The 22952-nt window shown below is 41.3% G+C and overlaps 1 protein-coding gene across 3 annotated transcripts in view; it reads left to right on the top strand.

Moving 5' to 3' along the window:
• Window positions 1-22952, top strand: part of macrod1 (mono-ADP ribosylhydrolase 1) — a 169623-nt gene that overhangs the window by 88555 nt on the left and 58116 nt on the right. For 2 of the 3 annotated variants that reach the window (XM_033630860.2, XM_033630852.2), the window contains exons 4-5: window positions 684-713; window positions 19497-19613. In XM_033630860.2, the coding sequence (XP_033486751.1) occupies window positions 684-713; window positions 19497-19613 (147 nt within the window). The remainder of the gene's footprint in view (window positions 1-683; window positions 714-19496; window positions 19614-22952) is intronic. The other variant, XM_078169384.1, reaches the window with a different exon arrangement.

Raw genomic sequence — 22952 nt, 5'->3', positions numbered from 1 at the left:
ACATTTGATCAGCGCTGCCTTGTTTGACAGTTTGACCGCAGTGATTGACATGACTGACAGCTGCGTTAGAGACTCCTCGAGCACTGATTGGTTGTTTTCATTCACGTGCAGTGAGGTCATTAGAAGTGTAGAGTAGTAAGAGGAGTCTGATTTTTTTCTGTTTGATTTAGTATTTTGTGGATACAGTGACAGTTGTACGAAAGAAGCTATTTTTTCAAAAGTTACAGTATTTAACAAATCAAAAACTTATTAAAAAAAAAATCCTCACCAGAAGTTGTGAGAGCCCGCAGCGATGTTTTCATATGTGCTGCCCAACAGATACTCAGATATAAAACACAGAAAATCCTCACATCACAGGAGCTTGAACCATGGAGTAGTATTTAGTATTCCTGCTTGAAAACCGACTGGATCGGTTTTTGAAACATTTGTCAATATATTTTCCCTCAATTGATTGATTTATTTATACTTTCAGCTCCGTGTTGTTGATTTTACACACATTGGATGTAATGAAAGAGCAAATTCCCTGTTGTAAACAAGAAACCAAAACTACTAGTGTAGCCTTGACTTCAGTGTTGCGTTTTGAATAATTCTCTGAGAATCCACCAGTTGACTTGTTGTTTGTTTGTTTCGGCTCTAGTCATTTGTTTCATGAATATTCCCTCTTTCTCGTCTCTCTCTTTCAGCCAACAAGAGTCTGCTCGGCGGAGGTGGAGGTAAGTCACAACCTGTCTGATCCGTTGGTTGTGTGTGTGTTTGTGCTTGCTTGCCAAGATGCTCGTACGCCTCAGTTGTTATTAATAGTGCAGCTTTGTGGTGCAAATAGCCCTCTCTGGACACCAAATAATTTAAAATGTCCTGCTTTTAATCAGATGATGCAGTGTAACGTACCAGCCAGAGAGAGTGTGTGTTTATGTGTTTGTGTGCTGTCTGTATTTTTCTTTGTGTTTGGTAGCAGGTAGTTCTTTGTTGTGGCAGGTGTTCAAGGTGCGTTTGCATGCCGCGCTGTGTGTGCCTGTCTGCCTGTGTGTGTTTGTGTGTGAGTGCAGGTGCAAAGTCGATAGTTCATAATTTATGGGTGTGGAGTGCTGTGGATATAAACAGTCATTTTTCAGTGTATTGTTGACTCAGTGCTTTGCTGCGTGCGCGTGATGTCGGACGTCCACGCTTAATCGATACGTAATAAATCTGTACAGCTAATGCGGCAGTTGCATTCACTAAAACATATACACACACACACGCTCCTTTTCCACCTGTGTGTGTGTGTGTGTGTGTGTGTGTTAATGCTTGCAAATTTGGGCCTGTGGTTGTTTTCATTTTCTTCATTTAGGCAAACAGCTTTTGCCTTTTAGACCAGCTCACTTGGACTGCCATTTTTAACCTTCTAATTTGTATGTTAGTGCGCGTATGTGTGTGTGTGTGTGTGTGTGTGTGTGTGTGTGTGTGCTTTTGCTTTCCAGTCTCCATGGTGACATATTTAGTGGCACACCTGTATGTGTGCATGTGTATGTGTGTTCATTGCAGTGCATTTGTCTGCTTCTAAGGGTGCATTTGCTTGCCTGAAGTGTTCTGTTGAAGCAGTAACTCCTTACCATCTACACACACACACACACACACACACACAACACACACACACACACACACACACACACACGGGCTCCACCCTTACTGATATACACCAGCTGAGCCTCAAGCCATAAAAATGGACAGCACACTCTTGTGTCTTGTGGCTTTGCGCACACTCACACACACACTACATACAGTCAAGCACTTTGAGATGTACAGCGTCTTTTGATGTTGTCCTGAAGTCTCTGATGGCTCTACAAAGACAGATGGTTTCTAGAGAGGCCATGAATGGGTGTATGCATCAGACCATGTGCATTTGTGCCTATGAAAAGCACGTCTATATTGGTTTACCTGTTTTAATTCTAAAAATGTTCAGCAACGGGCTAGATATCCAACAACCACAATCTGCATCAGTGTTTTTTTTTATCTGCTTCTGTCACTCTGTAACAGCTTCTCTCTTGCTCAGTTGATTTCCCTCATCTCTTTTTTTATTGTATTTATTTCCCTCTCGCCGTCTCTCTTTCCAGCTCCGTCCTTGGGGGTTTGCTAAGGCAGATAGAGGCTACAGTAGGTGTTAATTAGGGAGAGGTAAGCGTAGAGACAAGGGGTAGAATAGAACAAACAAGAGAGACGGGAGGGGAGATGATGGTGAGAGCGAGACGACGAGAGAGACGAGAGCGATGAAGGTCCAATAGATAATCTAAAGATGCGAGAACCAAGACGAGTAGAAAAACACACCAAAAATCATTTGGTATACATCTCCATTCGCTGAGATCACACTCTGCACTGAGTAACCAAGCATTCATTCATTCAGCTTGAGTGAGGAGTTTTTTTCATCAGGGCTGAGGCAACAAAAGGTCTTTACAGTGCTTTACTACTCAGTCTCAAGGGTACCTGGGTAAATGTCATTCACTGAGATCAAACGCACACCTGCCGACATTGTTTTCTTCAATCTGGAGGGGTGCTGAGCTCCGACAGATCAACAACAAACTCAAGGGCAGGAAATTAACATTTTTTTATGTCCACTGGCTGCAGTTGCTCATTTATTCCAGAGCTTATCTGCTATTTCAACATTTCACTGCTGTGATTGATTTTCCAAATAGAAAAGAAATCCTAAATGATGATTGGGGATTCAGTCAGCCAGACACTTACCACAAGCTTTCTATTTATATATGTATGTAAAAATACATACACTTGCTTGAGCCAGGACTACTCACACTTTGAAGTTTGTATTTAGTTCTTCCTTTCGGTCACCATGTGTCAGTAATGTACCTTTGGGATGTGTAATGCATTGAGGTTACAGGTTTGTGGCCTGCACAGCAATGTCATCAGACGTCTGAAAATATGAGCATATATAAAAAAGAGAAGCTGAACGTACTCACCACATTTCAAGCTACAATAAAAGTATTTACATTATTTAAGGTTTTCATTACAGTTTAACATGTTAACCTATCCGTGATCTACCTTGTCTTCATGCTTTCTGTTCAGTCGAGCTGCTGTGGACTAAAAACAGATCAGTATAAAACCTGTCATGTTGAAAGGTTAAGGGACGCCTTGATATAAGACACTGTAATCATTTCTATACTGGCCATGAACAGAGTGAGCCTTTTCTAGAGCGAGCACACTGTAAGAGGCAGAATTCTTAGTTCAAATGAAGTGTGTATCTGATGTTTGTTACTCCTTTTCCCCTAACGATTACGGTACCTCCAGCAGGGTATGTGAGCCGAGGCCAAGTACTGATCTGTTGCCGGTGCTCTCTTTTCCCATCTTTAAAATCTTTATATCTCACTGTGTGGAGCTCAGTGGAATAGTAATTTTATGTCTGGAAACATGAAGCTCTTAAAAACTGATGGAAGAAACATTACATTTTAAAATAACATTGACAAAGAAATAGTATTTAATGTGGACTCACACACTCAATCTGCAAAATAAACACAGCATCAGACTGATACAGTGCATCCCTAGTTACAGAGATTTTCTCTCTATGTTTCAGCATCCATCGCTGACTTTGATTTGGCTGACTCAAACTGCTAAAGCCACACATTAGGTCTGGCTGAACTTGATTTGGAATGTATTTTGGCTTCGAATGACTGCCGTGGATTTTGTCCCTCGTCCTTGTTACTGCTGTCACTAAATGAAGATACAACGGCCAGTATGGACAGGGACATAGCCCCTATTAACCTTCGTCTCCACCCAATTTCTGTTCAATGTATACAGTTTCTGTACACATTGAACAGAAATTGGGAACACCACTGCTGGACTACCACTTGACCCCATATTTGCTGCATGATAATTTGATTTAACACAAAAACTGAGATAAGTTAAGTCTTTAAACTAGGTTATGAATTAAGCCTGAAGACCAGGAAATAATCATCTTTACGATGCCGTTGTTGTGCTTTCATGGTGCATCTTCATGACATATGATAGATAAATCTGTCGATACACAGTTAAGCTGGATCTTTATTAGGTTCCAGCCACAGTTTCAAATACCTCCATGGCTGGATATTCACAGAACCACTTTTTTCCACAATTTGAACCACCTTATACCAAACACAAAAACAGCAGGAGCAACAACCTATCATCGAGCGTAACCAAGTCCAATTCAGAGAGGTCTATTGTGTCCAAGGCAGGTTGCCATATTTAGATAAATCCCTCAGTAATGTCATGAAGATTGTAAGTCAGTTTTTCCAGAGGGATAATTCTCCATAGAGTGTGCCAGTAAACCCGGAACTCCGTTAGCGCTTTTAGCACTTTCGGTTCTCTCGTCTAAAAGTCAATGTGTTTTTTGAATGGGATTTTGGTAAAATGCCTCAAATAAGGTCTGTGGTTAACAAAAGCTTAAGCGAGTTTCAGGTTTTGTTCTACGACATAAAACACATCAGTAAATACCCTACTTGTGAATTTTGAAGCTTTTACGTGTCGTAAAAAAGGCGGTTGTTAACAAGTTGCTCAATACGACTACAAACCCTGTCGGGGACCTTAAACGTCATCACCCCCGAACAGGCGAGAGTGCTGGCAGTCTGCCATTACAGCTTCTTATTTAGCTGAAACAGTCCGATTTCCCCATTATACAATGTTTTTAAAATAAAGCGGCCGAAATCAGTTGAAAGCTTAGTGGCGGTGACGTCAAGAGTCATGTGACCGTGGAGTAGTCATGTAGTCCGTTAAAGCCTAACGTTAGCTTTTTACTTCTGGCGATCGCAGTTAAGCTTCAAATGCGGTATGAAAGGTGTTCATATGTGAAGATTATCTTGCTGAACAAAACCTGTAAGTATCATAAACTTGTGTTAGCCACAGAGCTTATTTTCTGACATAATCCAAAACGCAATGGAAAAATCACATTCACTTTCTCTTCCGGGAACCAGCGCTATGCTAAACTTCCGGGTTTTGACGTCAGCCCTGGCACACTCTATACCTTCCTATACTACTCGTCCAGTTCAGGGACGTCCTTAGAGATCCAAAATTTGAGAATAGTCCTCCCTGCTATGTGCAAGAGAATTCTAATGAGTTTAGCGTTAAGGCTGTTCCTTGCTTCGTCCACTTTGGCTGCTAGAATACAATGAAAAGGTGATAGCTCCGAATCATATTTTAGTATCTTTACACATTTCCAAAACAACATCTGAATTGCATTTAATACATTTAGAAGAGCTCAGACTTTGATTTATTCTTGATACAGAGGGGTTCATTTTTCATCTAGAGCACTGACATGGATGTCTTCATGTTTATCCAATAGGCTGCAGTGTGTTAAAGTTAATGATGCACTCGTCTCATAACCAGTTTTGTCACAAATATCAATTTATGGATACATAGTGAGTCTATATTTGAAACAGTTACAGTATCGATATACTGGTACCAGCTGCACTTCCTCGCTCTCTCCTATTGTTAATGTTTACAACAGTCACTCTGCTGGTCTCTGCTACCACCCAAGAAAAGAAAATCCATCATTGTCATGTTACACCCAGGTGATTTTTATCTGTTAATAAAAATTTAAAAATGTCAGTATTCCAATATCGTGACAACACTACCAGTAACATGAAGTGTCCAGTGGGTGAAAAGCTGCAACTTGGTAACCACTGAACAATAGTCTTGCTTTAACTCAAACATATGGTGAGTAAGGGTGGAGCCCGTGTGTGTGTGTGTGTGTGTGTGTGTGTTTGTGTTTGTATTATGTGTCTTGTCTTGCTGTCTTGTTTGTTGAGTGCCGTTCTGTCAATGTGAAGATGTTTTAATTGTGACCTGTCAAGGGACTGACGATGAAGCTTAAAAGCTAACTCTGATACATCAAATAGTAACATTTATGTTTAATATTCTACACGGTCACCTCACAAATGAAATGAATAAATAAGAATAACGAGAATCTTGTCGTTGATACCTAAGGCGTACGTTTTGATTCATAATTGAGTACTGTATTTTACAGCATTGTGCTGAACTTGTATAATAACAACATGCAGATCAAACAGAGACACGCAGTTACGAACAGGCAGCTGGTTTCAGAGAGCCTGTTCTGGGTCTGTGGGGACAGAGTGCACAGGATGTGAACCAGCCATGAAGACAGTGCCTGCATATGATTGGTTTAGGTGTCTTAAGACATCCGGACTCAGCACACAATAGATGAGCACAATCCCAATTAAAATTTCATCCACTTACATTTGTTAATTTGGTGGGGGGAGGAAAAAGAACAAAATCCTCTCTAGCTATGGATTTCCTTGCAGAACTGACTTTGTGTGCTGCCTGACATCTATAATCAATCCTCCAGAACGAGGATGGGGTTTGATACCCGGCTCTGGAAGTCTCTCGGCTGTGGTCCCTGTGTGTCTGCAGCCTTCCTCTGTGCTTTCTCCTTGTCTGGATGAGGAGAATAAATGCAGGCGGAGGACAGGCTTGTCTGCTTGCCTTTCAGAACAAGAGAGCATGTATTGTGAATAAAAGGGAGAGAGCAGAAGATTGGTTTTGGGGCGCGGAGACGAGACGAGAGGCAAAGAGCACTTAGTGTACCTTCCACATACAGACAGTGCTGTCAGTGTCTCAGCCGCATGCATAAAAATCGCCTGTTTCACCGCAACAGTAGTGTTTGTGTGTGTGTGTGTGTGTGTGTGTGTGTATATGTGTGTGGATAAGTTCATAGCTTTTAACAGGTTGCTGCATATTTAAGTCTGTGTGTACAACTACATATATACTAGTTTCTGTAAAGCAGTGTGCATGCATGTGCGTGCATCCACCACCAGACCCATCCTAAATGTTGCCTTGGCAACAAGCTGACTGAAGTAAATGAGTGTCCTGGCTCTGCTGAGGGATTGTGGGAAAGCAATATGCCAGCGTTCCGCCCCATTAGTTTGACGGACAGCCTGTTTGGCCTATAAGAGGTCAGCTGGCAAGGGCAGCCATATTAGTATTCCATAGGAGAGACCTCGGGATTGGTTTTACTCTAATGTCAATCTACCTGTGTGTGTGTGTGTGTGTGTGTGTGTGTGTGTGTGTGCTTTTTCTTGTTTGCGTGGGTGTGTTTGTAAGGGTGGTGGGGTTGAAGCTTGTCCTGGCATATAACATTGCAGGCATTGTGTGCGTGTGTGTGTGTGTGTGTGTGTCTGTGTTTGTTTGTGTGCCCTACTGGGGGTTGCAGGCTCCTCGCCAGGTAAGCATATCGCCAATTATCACTTCCCAGTCTCCCTACTTCTCCGGCTACCTCCCTCTCCCTCCCCCCCAGAGTCAGTCAATACAGAGCCTGTGAGGGAGGCACGATAACACCTAAACTGGTCAGCCGCCTGCTTAGCTGGCTGGTCACTGGCCTACAGAGGCCAAAACACTCATTTCTACCCATTTTCTGCATCCATCCATCCATTGCATCCCTTTTTATGCTTCCTCCTCTCTGAACCCCCGCTTACCATTCATCTCCTCCCCTTTTGTTTTTAGCCTCCCTCACTCTCCTCACCTACACACCCTCATTTACACTTGATCCCGTTCCAAACCCATTTCTCTTTGTCCAACCGCGCTCTTCAGTCCCCCGTCTCCTCTCTCGCTGTCTCTGTGTGAGTCTCTCCATCTCTCTCCATTGTTTTTTTTATATCTCTGTCCCATCTCATATTCCCTGGAAGGCTGGGCTTCAGTGGCAGGAAACGTTGATGTGATATTTTGTATGGTAATGAGGGCTAAATAATGAATGCTGTTTTTTTTTTAATATGGAAATGAGTTTGACACTTCCTAAAAGATTTTTTTAGTGTCTAGTAATATAAATTAAATTCATGACTAATTCATTATAATCTGTTGACGTCTGTTGGTGGCAATAGGTGTAGCCAATTATGGCTGATTGTTGAGTAGTTCAGGTACTCTATTTGCATGCGATGGAGTCAGTGGAGTATGAACATGAAGTATCCTTTGACACTGCAGGGATGCTAATTTGGTTAGGGCTTTCCTTGGTCTCCACTGTCTGAGAGAAGGATACATTGCAGTATCCATGCACGTCGGTGTATATATATACACAAATACACTTACAGTATATCGAGGCAGTGTGAGTTTGACTTTATTATCTCCAAAGGGAAGTGATTTCAGTGACACATAAAGTAAAGTCACAAGCACATCAGAGATCCACCCCACAAGTGAATAGCACCCATTCAGGTCATATAACAAAGAAAACAAAACTTAAGTTGTGTCTGACATCAGAACTGTTTTTTAATTACAGCACAAAACAGTGGCCTAAATATTCCCACTATGAAACTAGATAATAGTGTCTGCAGCGTGCACTGTTTTTTGCTACACTGGGGCTGTGCTTTCAACATGTACCTGCCATATGTCAACGCTCGGTCAGTGGCCCTACACTTAGGGCGCTAGGTACCCTTCCATTGTCAGTTTTGGTCATTTGGATAGATTGTTAAATGCATGCAATATTTTTCAAAATACAATTCATAGGTAGGTAAAACACTTTTTTTATGTTAACTTTCTTACGTTTAGGTAACAAAAGTGCATGGTCAAGTTTGGAAAAGAGGTTTGGCTAAAAATGAGTATGTTGTAACTAACCTAATGTAATGTTATCTGACATACGTCATGCAACATGTGTCACTAGTGTTGCACACTACTCATACTAGCACACTATGCTGTTATTGAACTAACTCAACTGACTTTTGGTTTCTTTGGTTTCATGGGACATGAACAGTGGGCTCCTGGGTGAAAGTCCAGAGTTTGTTTGACCCATCCAACTCACCTCCCACCTTCCCTATACAGACTTTCTCACTCATACTGTAGGTAGATGCGTGCTGTGTCAGAAACAGATGCCACCCAGTGCGTGTCATACCGCCACTAAAAGTGTCGGTGTCTGCTGCTGAGGTCAACTGACAAAGTGACGGTATTTAAAAAGTTGGGAGTGAGATCGTGGCTGGTACTTTTGCACAGTGGGGCTATGAACTACTTGCTAATGTCAGCATGCTGACATGCTCACAGCAACAATAAAAATATGCTGATGTCTAGATATAATGCACACCATATTCACCATCTTAGTTTTGTGTGTTAGCATGCTAACATTTGCTAATTAGCATTAAACATTAGTACAGCTGAGGGAATGTCATTAGTTTTGCAGCTATTAAGTCATAAACCAAAGTATTTTTTGACCTAAAGGTGGCAGAAGATGGAAAGTTAGAGATCACACCCAGATATGACTATGAAAACTTAAATGATTGTTCCCAGACCTTAACCACATACTTATAATTGCCACACTGACGACGAAGGTCCTCAAACCTCAACAAAGTCCTTATCTTCACCCAAACCATGATGTTTGCCTAAACCTTACAATTTGTTATTATGCTATAACCTAGAAGCTTAACCACATCATATTGTTGTTTAAAGTGGAAACAGACAACATTTTAACCCCCTGGTTTTCAGCATCAGTGCAACTGTTATTATCTTTAGGTCTGAATACAGTGTAGATGGAATGAGAGGATTTTTGTTCAGCATTCATTTTTTCTTAGTCAAAGAAAAAAAAAGACATCCTAAGCCTTCCTGTGTGTTGCTAGTGATATACCAAAGGATATTTACCCTCTATAGGTGTCAAATACACGGCATTCCTGGAATTTATGCTCATGTTGCTAAGAAAGATGTTTCAGCACATTGCTGGCATTTCTACACTTCCTTGAAATGATCATTTTAGAGACATCACAAACAGCACTGTAATCATCCTTTGTCATGAACGCATTCATCCATTTCTTTTTCTCCACCATGACTCCTTCTTGTTGCAAGTTTCCAGCAGTGTAGATGCATGAATTTGATGTTATTGTTTTGCAAAGCACAATTGTCTGAAAAATATGCCACCATCAATAAAAGGAATTGATAAGCTCGGAAGGATGTGATTCTGATGCACTGGAAAATTTGGAGCTAGTTCTCAACTTGAACTCGATTCCCATCTCTACCTAGAGCCATGACTGTGTCGCCAACACCACAAGTCACAGGCACATTAGAGATGCAGTCCACAAATGGCAATCGTGACAAACATATGTGACAGTGCAGCATCAATATGATATATATATAATAATTTTCCCCTTTTTATTCAGTTCAAAGTTAAATATTTCATGAGGAAAACCGATTTAAATTCAGTTATCTTGCTCTTCGCAGCATGACCAGATGGACTCAGTTGATATTATTTTGTAGAAGTAATAGATAATATTGCCATAGTTGAGCACTAATACACCTGCATATGTGGCTGCGATGAAGAAGTACTGCCGGAGCAGCTTTACTTCAAGCGCATCTTTCATTTTCACCCCCCTCTGCTCATGAATTCCCCCTTCATATTTCTGACTGCACTGAAGTGACAGAACAGTGTCTGAATCTACTCAGTAGCGTGCAGTGCTCATGCTGGGCTATTACACCAGCTCCCACAGAGCCAGAAGTTACCACAGTCTGAAAGAAAGCTAACATGGGCTGTCTTCAGTGAATCTAGTTAGAAGGACAGCGCTTTATATTTGAAAGGCGGGAGTCACGGGGAGACTGAATAGGTGTAAGCACATTTATTAACCCTGCTCACCATGTTCAGGCTGTGTCCAGAGAGAGAGGGGGAGGAGGTGATTTATTCAATCTCTCATCTTCATTTGACAAGGAGAAATCTAAGTTAAACATGAGAAAAACAAAGGCTTCTTCAGCTGACTGCGCAAATTGTGATTTGGCAGAGTGTGTAGTCAAACTGACGTTATCTGCAGCTGAAAGGACAGGATTTGTTGGCTGCATTTTGAAGTTGTGCACCACCTGAAATGTGAAACAACATGAAGGACATTACAGTGATATGTCTTTGTATATCTGAGACTGACCTCCCAACATTAATTCAGCAAGTGCCTCAATATTACATGTTTACATAAATGTGACAAAGCCCTCTGACAACCAAAGTAATAAAAATGGGAACAAAGTCGGAAGGTCACAATGTTATAGAGCAACTAATTCTGCATAGGGAGCAAGACCCCAGGAACAGTGTTGAAGCAGTTTTGGCTTTATTGATTATAGCTGCATATTGCAACTTCTGCATTCATCACGTGAGGCACACTGGCCCAAAAATCCATGTTTCAGGGGCAGTTTTTATGGGAGTGCTATCTTGGAACACGGCATTCAGTTCTCTTACATGAGTCTATGTCAGGGAGGAGATCAGGTTGGATGTATGAGGCAACAAAACATCAGACTTCAACATGATAGGCCGCTTTTCATTTTCTGTTACCAACAGTGAGTCAACGCAGCTTTATAAAGCACAGCCATGATTGTTCCAGAACCTTAACCACATTTGTTATTGTTACCATGACAACAAAGGTCCACAGAGTCCTTATTTTAACCCAAACCATGATCTATCCCTAAACCTTACCAATTCTTATTGTGCCAATACCTGATGGTTTAACCATATGTGTATTTTATGTGTAAAGTTGAAACAGACAACCTTTCAACTCCACCCTAACTTTCCCAAGTTGTGTTATTGTTGGTGCTGCTGTCGACAACTGCATCGCTTTCCGTTTTTCTCAGAGCCTAGCTACTACAACAGCTTCCACAGTTACTTCGGTTGTTTCACCATCTGCCATTTTCACTGCAAGAGATAGTGACTGCAAGACCTTACAATGCTACCCTTTGATAACTCTGAGCAGCTACCGATAGCTACCAGGGAAATAACAGCGCTATCCTCTTCCTGTTTTAGGTACATAATGGTTGATGCACTTCCTTTGTGCCGTTAATCGAGCCTTCCTTTTCCTGGGAGATCGTACCCAGTGGCAGACAGAACTGCATAGTGAGAGTGAGGCTTATAGAGAACCAGTTTTATTCATTCATTCATTCATTATTGGAACCACTTATCCTGTTAGGGGTCGTCGAGGACTGGAGCCTATCCCAGCTGACACTGGGCGAGAGGCAGGATAAACCCTGGACAGGTCACCAGACTATCACAGGGCTGACACATAGAGACAGACAACCATTCACACTCACATTCACACCTACGGCCAATTTAGAGTCACCAATTAACCTGCATGTCTTTGGACTGTGGGAGGAAGCCGGAGTACCTGGAGAAAACCCACGCTGACACAGGGAGAACATGCAAACTCCACACATATGGGCTCCCCCAACAGGGGGTTCAAACCGGAAACACTATAACCATTATATTGTTCAGTCAACATTTACTTCATAATGATAAAATAAAGCTAAAAACCTGTCTATATCTGTTTTAATTTGGAGGACTTGTTGGAATGTCTGCGAGGAATAAAGCAGAAATAATTTGGGTTGATTGAGTTTTCCAACTGTAACCCAAATACTTAAACAGTCCCTCCAGGATATCGCGATCGCAACAATCAACGCAAATTCAGCCAGTCCCTGTAAGGTCTGTGAGACCTTGCAATTTTGTCCAACCACTACAACTTAACTGCAATTTTAACTATTTGAAATGAAAAAAATCTCATTTCACTTTGCAGTCAGAGCTCAAACTCCAAAGCCTGGTATCTCTGAATGTATTTAAGTCTATGGTAAATCCCATAGTATCCAGGCTTTATGAGTGTAAATGTTTTATTTGATCTCGACCTGATTGTGTAAATTCAGTTGTTTGTTATTTGTATCTCTTATGTCTATGTTTAATGTGACAATGTGGTGAAACTATATGTGCTGCCATTCTTGGCCAGGTCTCTCTCTTAAAAGAGATCTTTGATCTCAATGGGACAAACCTGGTTAAATAAAGGTTAAATAAAAATAAAATAAAATAGACCTGCACACACAGCGTATCTCTCTCTGTTTATCATGTGACTACTGCTGCAGGACTGGAGCTCTCTGACAGTGACAGGGCTAACTGTTAGCATCACATGGCTAATGTTACCCAACGGTTATTAACAGGGTTAATGACACAGTTGAGCTGTTTCAGTGTGAGATTAACGGCTCTGTGCCAACTGTTAACTGCTGCTGTGAAGCTTCTGCCAAAGCTGAGTGATATGACAAGTAGGTATGAGATCAAGTTGTGCTGTTAGCTCGTGCTAACTGGGCAGAGAGAGCAGGGAAAGAGCAGCTCACGGCGACTTTCCCTCAGCACTGCTTTGAACGACAGGAACAGCTTACTGTCTGCGATCAGTTGTTGTGGCTTCTTCCAACCCTCCTACCATCACAAACAGATTCAAATTCTGTGGTAAACAGTGAATGCTCATAAGAATAACCTCTGAATATGAGAAAGCATCACAACTATTTTTGCAATTTTCACTTGCCCCAGGAATTTCATCGCAAAAAACGTCTATAAATATTGCATTTTTTTTATGAAAGCTGCCGTGAAATCAGACATTTCAGGCCGCAACAATCCCGAAAACATTGAAATCCTGGAGGGACTGCTTAATGACTGTAGGTGTGCAGTCGTACTAAGAGAGTGAGTAACTTAATGACTAAAGTGAAAGGATGGATGAACAAACAACACTTTAATCAGGCGTCTAAGTGTTATAACATCCAGGGATCAGCGACTAAATTAACTGTCTTCCCAACATCTTTTCTATACTAGGACACATGTTGCTAGTGCAGTGCTGTTGCTAGTGTTTAGCTCTATGTACACACCTGCATATGTGCTCTTGTGTGTTGTTGTTGATGTGTGCGGGCTTCATTATGTAGGTATTTCACACACATTTCAGTCCAGCTGTGTATGTGTGGGCCTGAGCAGAGAGGTTGTCAGGTCGAGAAGCATTGCTGTAGCTTAAGGCTGTGCAATCCTCTCATAAAGACGGGGGTAAAGGCCAGTTTTCACCATTAACACACATACACATGCCCACACTCACCCTTACGAACATACCCATTGATGTATCTGCCAAACATGAAGCATGACACAAAACAAAAGGTATTGTTGGTTTAGGTTTCAGTTCAATTTCCATTTCTTTTTCTTTTGATTCTGTTTTTCGTGCCTGTTTCCTTATCTCCCTCCAGACTATTTTTACATCTGCTGCTCTCTCCCTTATTCCCCTCCCTTCCTCCCTCCTTCTCCTTTCCATCTCTCCGTCTTATCACACTTGTTCTCTATTTCAGAGTTTGGCTGCTTCAAAGTTAGTGTGTGCACTGTGTGTGTGTGCGTGTCACCTCAAGGACTCTTCACACGCACACGAATATACACAGGGATACATCTGTACATGGGCACACATACGCATTGACAAGGAAGTACACACACCAGCAATGGTTTGTGCACACACACGTGCACACATACAAGCAGCGTGAGCATGGTATCTAAGCTTGTTTCTGTGCACCCTGAGGAGGTAGCCAGTGTTCAGAACTCGCCTTTCACAACCTCACACTTGTGCTTAGTTCACAGTGTGGCCCAGTTCAACATGGCACAGCATGACACGGCATACTACAGCTCATCACGACATGCGATATGCCAACTTAACACAATATCGTTCAAATAACACCAGACCCCCGCCTGGAGCTACTCAGTTTGGCGAAACACACCGCTGTAACAGCTGGCCTGTAGACAGTCAGACGGAGATAAGAGCCACAGGCCAACGCGCTGAGCTGTGACATATGGATGGGTGTTATTGTACTATTTTCACCAAGTGCTGACAAGTCTCACAGTGCTCTGACAAACTTGTTCCTGACAGATGTGTTTTATTCTGGGTTAATTATGAATTATTGACGCCAGACTCCTACCTCTGAATTATTTCAAAAGAAAAGCAGAGTCTTGAGCCAGGATCTGAGCAGGCGACAAGTGCTGGTGAGTTACTGGCAGACTGGCTGACAGCACTGTGAGAAAATGACCACATTTACATGCACACTGATATTCTTCTATTACTCAAAGTCTGAATTTGAGTTTGGATATTCTGAATTAGGCCTTTTTCCGCATGAAGCATTTTCCAATCAAGGCATGCGATAAGCTGATATTAGTCAGGTTTTAGGAGCATTCTTTGGACATGTATACAGTGCATTCAGAATACGATTGGGTTTTAATCACAGTTTGTGACACACAGCCTCTTGGTTGTTTACTATCAGTGCTGTGCATTGTCATGGATACTTTGTACACAAACCAACTACAGTTTGCAAGGCTGTAGTAGAGATGCAGGACCAATAGAAAAGCCCACGTCTTTGGTCAGATGAAGAAACCTATCAACAGGCTTTTGGATATGCACAAATATCACAACACTGACCTTTTCAAGGAGGCTATGTTTGCACAGTTCAAGTCCGCCAACAGTGGAAAGCTTTGAAAAAATCCTATTATGATGTGAAAAAGAAAAAAATGACATACGGCTCCAGCTGTTCCACTTTTCCATATTTTGACTTGACAAATGACATGTTAGGGCAGTGATTCCCAACTGGTGGGACGCAGTGCAAAAGTGGGTTGTGAGTCCATTCTGAATGAACCGCACTTGCAAACATGTCAAGTCTGTAAAAAACACACTTTATTTTTACGTACAGTGAATTTTCAGCAGAGAGCTTTTATTCAAAGTGCTGTTTCCTGCTGTAGAGTGAGTGACTAACAGACAGCTTCTGGACTGCGACAGCAAACTAGCTCAATGACACGGCCAAACACAAGTATGATGCCAGTGTATTAAACTCTGTGGACCTTGAACTAATGACTAAGGAGAAATCTGGACTGTGTGGCTGGACCAGTTGGGAACCACTGTGTTAGGGCATATTAGTTGGAGCATGCATGAATAATTTTCATTAGCCATGTAAACAGCTTAGTAGGAATATTGCCCTTTTTGTAACAAGGGCAAAACCCCTGATATTTTGTGCATATAAACATAGTCATAACATAGCATTTGAATATATATATATATATATATATATATCTATATATATGTATGTATATATATATAGTGTATACTACTAAGTTGTTTTGCCAACTACATTTTGAGGGAAACAGTTGCTGCCAGGTTTATGTTGAGCAGCTATGATGTTATTGTTGTAGGGATCTTCGATGCATGTCATTCCTCATCTTTCGTTTCCCTTGTTTCCTGTCATCTCTACTCTGATAATGTTCATACAAAGGCTTAAAATGCCTGAGATTATGCTTTTCATAAAGTTCCCTGACAAAGTGGCACAGTCTAAACTTGTGATTTTACACTGTCTAGATAATGAATTTTCCCGGGTGGGATAATAAAGCTGATCTCTCTCCTCTCTCTGTGAGATGATTAACAGACCTGATGTTTAGTCTGAATGTGACAAGAAAGGGAAGAAAGCCGAGCATTCAGATGCTCCGATGCTATCTTTTTACTTTAATGTCTAAGCACACTTAGCTTTCTTCTCCAGATTTAATCTGAATCTTCAGTGTGCGGCCAACACTTCACTGGAATATGTGTGTGGTTTCTAGGGCTGCCCCCGACTTATAATTTCCCTCGATCAATAGTCATCATTTAGGGCCATTAGTTGACTAGTCGCCCACATGTTTACAATATTAATTTAATTATTAAATGATATATTTTGGGCGGGACAACACAATGGTTTGAGTTGAAGGTGTGAGAAAGAATAGTATCAGTAACATTGTTAACACTGTGCTACATTACAGAGAAATACAAAACCGTACTAATGAACCTTCATTAATATAGGCCTATATTTTATCTACAAGTGCACGTCACACACTGAGCGAGCCGCCTGTTAATGACGCTGTCGGCAAAGCAGTAATGATTGTGCTAAGTGGCTAATGGGCATGTAGCTACTGACATGTTTCAGATGATACGTCGTGTTTGTAGTCGACCAATGAAGATGAGTTTACATATCACCTTGGGTTCGTCCTTCACCTTCTCAAAATGATCCCTGATTTCCTGCTTGACACGTTATTAACCGCAGATACTTTTATTTTGAAAAGGTGCAGCAGCTCCTAATAGAGTTCCATGTTTTTTCTTTGTTTGTTTTATTTTTCTGCAACTAAACAGCCAATTAAATTTTGCTGACTGATGACATTTCTGGTGGACTAACGTTTGGTCGACTATTAGGCGGCAGCCCTGGTGGTTTCCTTCATCCTATGAAATGTAATGTCACATCATGATGTAATATACAGTCAGGTCCATAATTATTTGGACAATGATACAGTTGTTGTCATTTTGGCTCTGTACACCACCACAATGGGTTTTAAATGAAACAATGAATACCTGCTTAAAGTGCAGACTCTCAGCTTTCATTTAAGGCTTTTTTCAAAAATGTAGTATGAACCGTGTAGGAATTACAACCATTTCTTCACACAGTCCCCCAACTTTAAGGGCTCATAAGTATTTGGACAAACTAACATAATCATTAATTAAACAGTCAGTTTTAATACTTGGTTGCAAATCCTTTACAGTCAATGACTGCCTAGACATAAGGTTAGCCTACACATAGACATCATCAGATGCTGGGTTTCTTCCCTGGTGACGCTCTGCCAGCCCTTTACTGCAGCCGTCTGCACTTCCTGCTTGTGTTTTGGGTGTTTTGCCCTCAGTTTTGGCTTCAGCAAGAGAAACGCATGCTCAGTTGGATTCAGGTCAGATGATATGACTTGGCCATTGCAGAACATTCCACTTCTTTGCCTTAAAAATGTCTTTGGTTGCTTTTGCAATATGCTTCAGGTCATTGTCCAACTGCACTGTGAAGCATCGTCCAATGAGTTTTGAAGCATTTGGTTGAATCTGAGTAGATAATGGTGCCCCAAACACTTCAGCTTTCATCCTGCTGCTCTTGTAAGCAAGACAAGACTTCACTAGAATAAATACAGAGGGTTTATCACAAGATGCAAACCATTGGTTAGCCTTAAAAATGGAAGGCCAGATTAGAGTTTGTCAAAAACCATCTAAAAAGCCTGTACAGTTGTGGAACAGCATACTATGGACAGATAAAACAAAGATCAACTACCAGAATGATGGGAAGACAAGAGAAGGAAGAAGGGAAGGAACTGCTCATGATCCAAAGCACACCACCTCATCAGTGAAGCATGGTGGAGGTACTGTTATGTCATGGCCATGTATGGCTGCCAGTGGAACTGGTTCTCTTGTATTTATTGATGATGTGACTGCTGAGAAGAGCATCAGGATGAAAGCTGAAGTGTTTGGGGCACCATTATCTGCTCAGATTCAACCAAATGCTTCAAAACTCATTGGACGATGCTTCACAGTGCAGTTGGACAATGACCTGAAGCATATTGCAAAAGCAACCAAAGACATTTTTAAGGCAAAGAAGTGGAATGTTCTGCAACGGCCAAGTCATATCATCTGACCTGAATCCAACTGAGCATGCGTTTCTCTTGCTGAAGCCAAAACTGAGGGCAAAACACCCAAAACACAAGCAGGAAGTGCAGACGGCTGCAGTAAAGGGCTGGCAGAGCATCACCAGGGAAGAAACCCAGCATCTGATGATGCCTATGTGTCCAACACTTCAGGCAGTCATTGACTGTAAAGGATTTGCAACCAAGTATTAAAACTGACTGTTTAATTGATGATTATGTTAGTTTGTCCAAATACTTATGAGCCCTTAAAGTTGGGGGACTGTGTGAAGAAATGGTTGTAATTCCTACACGGTTCATACTACATTTTTGAAAAAAGCCTTAAATGAAAGCTGAGAGTCTGCACTTTAAGCAGGTATTCATTGTTTCATTTAAAACCCATTGTGGTGGTGTACAGAGCCAAAATGACAACAACTGTATCATTGTCCAAATAATTATGGACCTGACTGTAAACTAAGCTTTGTATAAAATTGTTATTCTTTGTTTCTTTCTTTCTTTCTTTCTTTCATCTCTTATCTTCTTTTCGTTAATTTAAGTAAAATATTTTGGCTCTGAAGAATTGTTCCTTAATTGTAAATTCTTTTGTTTTTTGTAGTGGCATTGCAGCATTTAAATCTGTTGTTCCTGTTTTATCTTAATTTGTTCCAAGTGTGATTTCATTAAAGTGAAACGCTGCTTTCCTGGGTCCATAATGCTGAGAACCACAATAATAAAGCTGTTGAGCTCAAGATGGTATAAATATTAACGTTGAGGAAATGTGTCTAACTGGGAGGGGCGCAGAGATTGTGACTGAAACTGGTAAATTGGCACAGCTGTAAAATTGCTTTTCCTGCATCATTGCCCTCCTGGAAATGAACACAGTCACGGTCTTTAGATGTGGTGTGGATCAAAGATAGATACAGATTTATGAAAATGTAATTAATAAAGACTAATTGACCAAAAAGTCAAAGTCAGCTGAGCCCTTAATAACACATTAAATGGAGTAATTAACTAAGGCAGTGGCCCTAAAATCCATTATATAGACTGACACACAGAGAGACAGATGCTTTGATTTATTAAAAGGGGTGAAAAAAAAGCAGGATTATGGGGGAAAAGTTGGCAACCTGCAGTAGATGGGAAATTCAACTGCTCACTACTAATACCGACATCATCCTGGTCCTTTGAGCGCTAAGCTTTGACACCTGTAAATGTGTCTGCTGGACTTCAAACATTTAGACTCCTTATAAGTAGTCAGATTGCAGAGGATTCACATAAGTAGGCCAACTCTCTGAATCTCCTGTCCTCTCCTCTCCAGTGGACGGAGCGATCCACCGCGCTGCAGGTCCACTGCTGAAAAAAGAGTGTGCTTCCCTTCACGGCTGCGAGACCGGAGAGGCCAAGATCACCTGTGGCTACGGCCTCCCAGCAAAGTGTGAGTATGAAGTGTGTGAGTGTTTGTTTAACATCCACCTACCTTAGTGTGGTTTTACTGGACTGTTTGCAGGTGTGAATGTGGAGGAAAGTGTGACAGTGATGATGCAGGATGTTAAAAAAGAGCAAGCTGCACAGTTGACTTTCAAGAGATAAATAAAGGTTAGACAACAGATGAATAGATAATAAATAAATAACTACATAAAAGAAGGCAACACGAACATTTTATTCTTCCTCACAGAAACATGCACAATTTAATTAAATTGTTTTTCTTTCTTCTTAAAGTAGATCAGTTTCCCTCTCCAGCCCAGATTCTACAACCAGCAGAAACTCATCTAGGTATCCACAATAATGTCACTTACTGCCTTCCTTTTAGAGCAAAGTAAATGGCACTCAATTATTAAGTGGCACTCCACTGCGGCGTGTATAATGTGACGAAACTGAAGATTCAACATGACAGGAAAAGCTTTTCTAGGTGTTTTAGTTCTGAAAAAAATATTCTCCTACAGCTTCCCGGACATCTGAAACGCAACATGCGACTGTGGGGAGAGCCTTAACGCTCAGTGCAGACAATAAAAGGAACTGAGCAGCAGTAATGACACTCTGGAAACTACAAAATTAAAACTACAATCTGTCTTCTTGTTTCTAGGACATTCATCTTCAGTTTCATCACTCATGTAGTTACTGATACTCTATTCAGTTATGCTTATTTTTTTAAGCTGACTAAAATATTGTATCACCATAGTGTTTTCACTAAAATGTTCTGGTTTATTTTGAAGAAACACTGGGCAGTTAGTGTGAGCAGTAAAAGCTGCCACGACTGATCAAAAACAGTCTCCATCTGGAAACTCTGGCAAAGGAAAATTCAAGGAAAAAGCTGTTAGCTGACCTCTTGATAGCAGGGCTGCAATTAAAGGGGACCTATTATGCTCATTTTCAGGTTCATGCTTGTATTTTGGGTTTTCATGAGAACATGCTTTAATGTTCAAAAAACACTTTTTTCTCTCCTCATACTGTCTGTGCTGAAACACCTGTGATCCCGTTCTGTCTGAGGCGCTCTGTTTTAGCGCCTGTTTATCTGAGTCCCTCTCCCGTCTGCTCTGACTGGTGTTTCCAGGTCTTTAGTATCTCTGCATTTCTGCACCAACATTGCAGCCAGGAGGTGACTGTAATGGAGAATAGCTGTACTTTATATGTGACAAATCACCAAAAAAAGCCTCTTAATATGATCGGAAATCTGGGAGAGATTAACCAATATTACATGTTTCCTTGATGTTAGCATGTTGCTACATGTAGCAGTGTATGTACTGTAATATAAACACTGCAGTAGCACGCCAGGAGCCAATGACCATATAGAGAAATCTGCTAGGATCTGATGTCATCTTGTAGCTAAAGCTGTTGGAGTCAGAGTAAACTGAACAGTCTGAAGCCTGAAGTTTTTGCTCACAAGGATTACATGTACATAGGTTCACCTCATTATTTGAAACTTTGGCCACATTTAATATGAAAATCCTACACTGTAGAATTAAATATATGTGTGACAGAAAGGAAAAGCTTTCTTTAAATATCATATTCTTTGTTGATTAATCTGTGAATAGTAAATTTGATTAGACCCCCACAATGGGAACTACTGGTTTAAAGCTAAAGCTACACTTTTTGTCACTATATTCACACAGTATTATTTAAGGCTGTGGAAAAAGTCATGTCCCTCGTCCTCCTATTTCCTCTGAAGACATTTGCTAGAATTTACTGCTTGCACCAAAAACACCCAATCAGAGCTCAGAAGTCTGTAACACAGCTGTCAATCATGTCAGTCACTGCTCTTGAAATGGGGCCAAACTGTCAAATTGATTAAATATGAACCAAGATTCTGTTACTGCATTGTCTATTTCTTGCCTCAAATGTTTATAGAAATACATTTTAGTGTACTGTTTAGCTGTAAAATGAGAAAGTTTTTGACCTGGCGGCCATGTTGGACATAGTCGAGTGACGCACCAACACCGCCCTCTGACTGGACCAACATTCTCATTTTACAGCTAAACAGTACACTAAAATATATCTCTGAAAACTAGTTTCACCACAATTCAGTGATTAACATGATTGACAGATGCATCCAAGACTCCTCAGCTTCGATGGCTGTTTTCGTTCACATGCAGTCAGATCGTCAGAAGTTACCGGCTACGGCTTAGCTGACTGCTTGAAAGTGCGCTGCTATAACACTGCAGCAGTGTTTGCTTAATAAGTAATGTGTCAGAAAAGACAAAAAGCTATGAAGTCACCTCTCAGTTTAACATGTCAGTTGATACTCAATACCAGAATTCTTCCTAAGATTTCTTAAAGAGGGTCTCCACCGATTTTACAGTACAAAGTCCATTTACAGGTCTGGTTAGTTAGGGTGACCATATCTTGATTTCCAAAAAAGAGGACATTCGGCCGGCCACGACATAGGCTACTTAAATGATACTTGCAGCTTACTCAAAGATGCCTTATAATTTTAATATATTTAAAATTTATATGTATGGATAGAAAATTTAGTTATATTACAAAATAATATCTCTCAAAGACAGAAATTCAGATAGGCCCCAATAGGGACACATACACACACTAGAGTGCGGCGATCCGAGCCCGACGGTACCCGACGGGTCGGGCCGGGTTTGGTCAAAAATGTAGCTATAAATTGTATTCGGGCTCGGGTCGGATTCGGTCAGCTTTCAGTAAAAATGTAGTGTAAAAATAAATAAAATCCTATTGTCTGTCCTGTTTATTGCTTGGGCACTGTTATTTATGTGACAACACCTGAACATAACACACACAGACACACATTGGCTGTTTGTTTCTACCTCTCCCCTCTCTGGAAGTCTTGGACCTCCAGCCGCCCGCCTCCGACTTGATTAAACGCTGAAAATAAAATAAAAGAGGGAGACAGGTGTCTCCTATTTTATCTTATTTTGTTTTATTTCTCCCTCTCCTCTCGCTGGAACCGTCGGACCTCCCGCCTCCCGCCTCCCTCTCCTGCCTCCCGCTCCCGCCTCCCGCTCCTGTCTCAAACACGGAGGTCTCCCTCTCCGCTGAGCACGCCCAGCCTGTTAATTACCTTGTAACCTTAACAACTGTGTGATACAAACTCAGTGCTTTGGTCATTAAATAATGTCGGGCTCGGTTCGGGTTCGGACAGAAATATGCAGCCCGTGCCACACTCTAACACACACACATCAGTTTATAAAAACCCCCTGGACACCCCGGACTCCCCGGACGGGACATGAAAAGTGGACATGTCCAGGCAAAAGAGGACGTTTGGTCAGCCTAGGTTGGTACCACTTATAAGTTGTATAAAGTCTGT

The sequence above is a fragment of the Epinephelus lanceolatus genome, chromosome 7 (genome assembly GCF_041903045.1).
Source record: "Epinephelus lanceolatus isolate andai-2023 chromosome 7, ASM4190304v1, whole genome shotgun sequence".
NCBI classification, from domain to species: domain Eukaryota; kingdom Metazoa; phylum Chordata; class Actinopteri; order Perciformes; family Serranidae; genus Epinephelus; species Epinephelus lanceolatus.
This window is presented reverse-complemented; position numbering and strand designations above follow the sequence as displayed.